Source organism: Wasmannia auropunctata, unplaced genomic scaffold (genome assembly GCF_000956235.1).
Source record: "Wasmannia auropunctata unplaced genomic scaffold, wasmannia.A_1.0 LD312122.1, whole genome shotgun sequence".
NCBI classification, from domain to species: Eukaryota; Metazoa; Arthropoda; class Insecta; order Hymenoptera; family Formicidae; genus Wasmannia; species Wasmannia auropunctata.
Window position 1 is genome coordinate 1 of NW_012050768.1, and position 5,974 is coordinate 5,974.

The window sequence follows — 5,974 nt, forward strand, 5'->3', positions numbered from 1 at the left end:
ATATTTGTATTCTGATTTGGAAAAATCGTTTTAATGGATTAAAGAGAAACATTTAATCTATTTATTTACTAACCAACTGGTATTGGTTGCCAATTGAAGTTTTCCATCCATATCTGACCTTTCGTCGGAGGCCACAAGCCGGCATTAACAAGTTGGGCCGATAAGATCGACAGGGGATGCTCCGTCGTACGCGTTTTCATAATGTCCGGCGTGTACGTGTTACCCAAGAATTCGTTGTAAGCCTCGCGCAGATATGCCCCGAGAACGTACATGTCGAGCTCTGCATTCTGCCCGATCGAGAAAGGCAATGATGGCAATCATAAGAGTGACCCAAAAAAAGATAGTTTTTTTCGTCTGTTTTTTTGGGCCCTCAATTTTGAGACTGGACTTTGTGTCAAATGATACCTTATAATAAGATATTAATCACAGAAAAGTTTCAGGTTGAGGTGACAATTGTTATCACAGCTGAAAGGGGGATTATTTATTACGCCTCTTTATGCAAAAACGACTTTTTTTTACATTACCAAAAACGAGCGACATTTATGTAAAACTGTGATCAACCTTCTTAAAATATCGGACCTCTCAGACCTGTAATAATTTTATAATAAACTTTAATTTCATTTTATAATAAACTTTAATTTCCTCCCCTTCTTTTTCAGCTCTAATAACAGCTGTCACCTCAACTTGAAACTTCTCTATAATTAATATCTCATTATAAGATATCATTTGACACACAATTCAGTCTCAAAATCAAAGGCCCAAAAAACGGTCGATTTTTTTTATCACTCTTTATTTTCAATCAGGTACACATGAAAAGCGATCAACTTAATTTTATATTAAATTATAGGTTTAATGTTAAATTAACAATTAGTTATATTAAATATCAAATGTATGGAAAGAATGATTTTGTATTGAGTCAAATTTTTAGATATTTTAAAGCAAAACTGTATAGTTGGAAAATTGTATTAATTTTAATACAATTTGTCCCAAGATAGTTCACATACATTTTTGTTAATTTAACACAAAAGATGAATATATTAAAAAGAAATTAACACAAAAATTATGTAAAAATTAATTCAGAAAATGTAACTTTAACAATTTGCAAAAAAATCATGAGAACATATTTTTGTGGTAAAATTAATTAAATTTGTAAGGTGAATATGTAATACATGGTCTATATCAATGTGCAATAGATTGTAAACTGTAAGTCATAAGAAATTGACCAATTACAATCGAATCTGAAGAGAATAATTGACTGTGATTGATCAATTTCTTATGACTTATATGACTTACAGCTTACTGTTATTATCCATTATAGAATTCCATCATAAAATTAATTGATTCATTTTATGTTATTTATTCATTTATTAATGTGTTATTTTCACACTAGGAAATGTTAAATATTAAATAATACATTAAATTGACACACTTATAAGTATGTTAAAAGTTCAACATAAAAATTTTAAAACGATATTCGTTTTACACAAGTACAAAAAACGTTTTCCGCGTGTGTACTTTTCGTATTGTGTACCAAAGAAGTGTTTTAATCTTACACGTACCACCGGTATATTCATCGTAGCAGAAATGAAGGATTCATACGATAAAGTTTCCGGGATGCTGGTCTGGTTCGTTTCCGCGTCGTCTTCCCATGGCGCGTACAACTTATGCGCGAACAGCTGTGACCACATCAATTTTGACTATCATGAATATTTCTTACATATTAATAAATTTACATTTAAAATAAAATATATACTTACAACATGCATAAATTTTAAGTCTGGTACAGCTGAATTCGGATGTACGCAGATACATAATGCGAGCATGATGCAGGCAAAGTGTAACTCGGTCATTTTTACGCGTCTCTTCTCTTCGGGAGACAGGTACTATACTGCGCTTTAACAATAAATGTGAATATAATTGTACAGGTCTGAGATTAGAGAAAACAGACAGATGAAGGTCTAAATAGTTTGTCAACAGTAACAAATGTACGACAGTGTGATACGTCGTATATTTATTTCGAAGAATTTCGCAAATCGCGTCGAGGAAGATGCTATAAACACAACAAAAACGATGAAATTGTCATAATAATTTAAGAATCATGATATCGATCATGTAACTTTTTATTTAGGACGGAAAGACTTGAGAACACCAAGTGAAAACATTGAGATATTAAAAGATATCTTTATTAGTATGTTGTCGATGTTTTCATTTTTCTGTCCTAGCGGAAAAGTTATGTGCCCAGATACGAAAAGAAACAACTTTTAAGCTACGTAACATACTTTTTCGACGACTTTGTCGACGACTTTTTATACAAACTTTTTGACAATTTTTCTGAATATTTGACGTTAGACTGTAGCATCTGAAAATATGTTTTAGCACAGAAATGGTTTAAAACTTTATTGAGAAATTTGGAGTATGATACTTAGATATTTATAATCGATTGTTATTTGACAAATAATTACATAATCTCTAATTAATATTTTTTTTTATTTAATTTTTAGAATTTATCAAATTATTGTTATTTCGCTAATCTCGAATTAATGAATTAAATAGATTTAATTATTATTTATTTCAACGATAAATCCTATATATGTAATTTACTACAGAAGCGTCAAAATTGATTTTATAGCTTTTCAACTGGAAATATCAAAAAATAAATGAGTTCAAGAAAAATGATATTTCTTTATTCTCATAAAATTTGGGTATTAATTTAATCAAAATACATTTTCTATTCACGCATATAATATTATTCTTTATTAGAATAATATTCTGTAGAGTTTAAAAAATCTCTGATATGTCAAGCATTTATCATATTATCTTTATTTATCATGTTCTCTTTTTTTAAACATATTTTCAATCATATAATGATTATAATTGTCTATAATAAATTATTAAATAATCAAATAAATGTTTTTGATATATTTTTTAAATAATGATGATATCTTGGGTTAAATAAAATATGTAACCGAGTAACAGAAAAACTCTCGTTCATTATTATGGTTAAGGCTTTACTTGATGACTCTATAATTATATTTTAGCTAATAATTGAAGATTAACTGACTAAATTCTTTAAAAAATCACATTAATATAAATTATGAATTACAAATAATATTAGATTTTTCAAACACAGATTCATAGAAAGATCTGTAAAATATTAATTCAAGTTAATGTTAATATAATACATAAAGTATATAACTAGTAATAATTACTGGTTGAATAGTAATCGAATATTAAATCTGTAATTAGTAATAATAAAATTAAAGATTGAAAATGATCTATAAATATAAATCTGTAATTAATTTATTTAGTTTTTAATCAAAGAATTAAAGTTATTTACGACTATGAGTTCCAGCTTTATGGTCTGAAACTTTGAATTTATCTTTCATAATTTATAATTAAATCATAGTTTCTCCGTATTTTAAATAAATTTATAAATATGCGGATACCAAGACTTAAGGGAAGGGAGTGGGGAGAGTGATTTGTGATATTATGCAAGTGGTCATATAATTCCAGAGAGATAAAAATTTTTTTATATTTCTGTCCACATCCGCAAAGACAACTGGCAAGTCTGCCGCAACATTTCCGAAACCACGACCACTTGTATCCGCAGCTGATTGATAAGCAGAGATCCGTGTTATCAGAGTGTACGACTTAATTACGATAGATGTACTGTCGACAAGCCAACACTTTACGCATTTTCATTTATTTCTTCATCTGATTGTCATCGCGATAAGATTTAATTAGCAATATCGAAAGTTTTATAACGTCAGCTTGTTAAGATTACTTCGAAATATGGAAATATTATTCGTTCTTTATCTATAATTATATATTATCGTTTTATATCAATACTCATTCTTTTTCATTACGAGCATATATAGCTTATTTACATAATACATGACGTACAAATCACCTGATAATTACACTTGAATTATTACTGATAATAGATCTTATTATACATAAGATAACCAACATATAAATCTGATGTCAATTTTGAGAATAAATATATTTAGTAGAAACAAGAGATACGATTTGAAAAGCTTATATTTGTAAGGAAATTGATCACCTACAAAATTTCGTACGGATCAATTATCGCGTGCACACTCTTCTTTGCATTTATTCGCGATTTAAACAATATTTTATTTTTTAAATACTCACTTTTCAATTCTTCGCTTCTTCTCCTCGAACTGAAAACTGTACAAATATACTGAGCGATATGCAATTACTATGCAACATTATTTCTCAAGATTTTACCTCTACTGGTTATCTTACCGTACTGTCTGATCTCGTTTACGAACAATCAGTGACTCGACCGACAATGGTTAGTCATGTGTATTAAGGAATTTATTTGGCAAACAGACATTGTGTTAAATCAGTCTGTCTAAACAATCCATCTGCGAGTATCTATCTCGTTTTATTAAATAATGTAAAATAATCAAAATTTAGTAAAAGAGCTATAATTAATTTATATAATGTAAAGTAAATATATCATTGTTTAATAAACCTCGATAATATTTAAATTTCAAAAATATTTTGAAATTTTCAGTAATAAAGTATGTAAAACTTAAAGTTATAATTTTTAAATATGCTACTAAAAATTTGTATCGAAAAATAATTGTAACTGAAAGGATTATAAAAATGTATACAGTACTTTCGTCGTTGTATTTTATTTTAGTTATATAATACTTTCATCGTCGTCGAAAACATTTCCGCAATATGCGAAGTTGTTTGAACACTTGCAGCTTTGATAAAAATCATGCACCTTGCTCGTGATAATTAGTAACATCCTGATGGATGTTAGTGCAGAATAACAATTTTCGCAAAAACTTACAAAATTTCGAGATTTTTTTTAAATATTTTTCTATTTATAAATTTATTTATATCAGTTTATATTAATTATATTAATTAAAATTTTTTAATTTCATAATTATGTTAAAACATTAGATCAAAATTATATTAATTAAATAAATATAATTGTATAACACTTAATAAAAATAATAGGTATTATACTGTCGACAATTTTTTTACAATTATACATCTATAATAGTTTATATGTATATCGACTTTACATCGATTTATATGAATAATCTGCATATTGTCATTATATTGGGTGATATTTCGTAATCCATGCATATTACACGTAACCGTATTATATATAGCAAGCATAAGAAAACGTGATCGGTAACGATACATGTTAATTACGGGATCACAACGATAATACTACTTTTGCAGTGTGTTTCACGAAAGCTAATGATAAGTTGTAGTGAAGGCCAATGCTGGAAAATAATTTTAGTATTAAGAATTAGCAATTTACGATAACGTCTGTATGTCGCAGTAGCATCTTAATATCGTCATAAATTGCGATCGTTATTTCGTTGATATGCATTAATTGATAACGTTAATATAACTTACAGAAAAATTGCGGTATGCATATAAATATAAATATTATATATAATATTATATATAATATAATATCATATATAATATAATAAAATATTATATATAATATAATATTTATATTTAATTTTCCGATAGCGATTTACCGCGTACGAAGCATATTTCTTCTATTTTTAGTCTTTTTAATAACAAAATTTCAATATTTTCATAAATATCAACTAGTTACTAGGCACATCCGTCAAAAACTAAGAATAGCCAAATAATAATTCTGTTATTCTATTTGGAGGTCGTTTAGATTGATACAAATAAGAGTATTGTTATTGGCAAAGACATTGATCTTTAGTACTTCTAATAGCACGTACATACTCTTGCTAATAAAAAAATTTATTTCCTTAACCTTTTAACGGTGGGAGTGGTCGATATATCGGACCACCTAGGGGACACATAATTTTTTATGTTTTTTCAGAGAAAATTTTATGCGTTGAATATGGGAAAAATAGTGTAAAAATTCCTGGAAGCATCCTTGACCTTGAAAATCGTTATTTCTTTTATTTAAAAAAAATTTAACCTTGAAATGGCG

General features: G+C 27.5%; 1 protein-coding gene across 1 annotated transcript; it reads right to left on the reverse strand.

Annotated features, from left to right (window-relative positions):
* Positions 1 to 73: 73 nt before the first annotated feature.
* Positions 74 to 4,296, reverse strand: LOC105460984 (venom acid phosphatase Acph-1-like; the record flags this gene model as incomplete). The annotated part of the gene is made up of 4 exons (XM_011707485.1): positions 4,156 to 4,296; positions 1,758 to 1,893; positions 1,560 to 1,676; positions 74 to 287 (listed from the first exon to the last, which is right to left on the reverse strand). Coding segments are annotated over exons 2-4 (424 nt in total), but the record flags the coding sequence as incomplete, so codon positions are not given.
* Between the last annotated feature and the right edge of the window lie 1,678 nt (positions 4,297 to 5,974).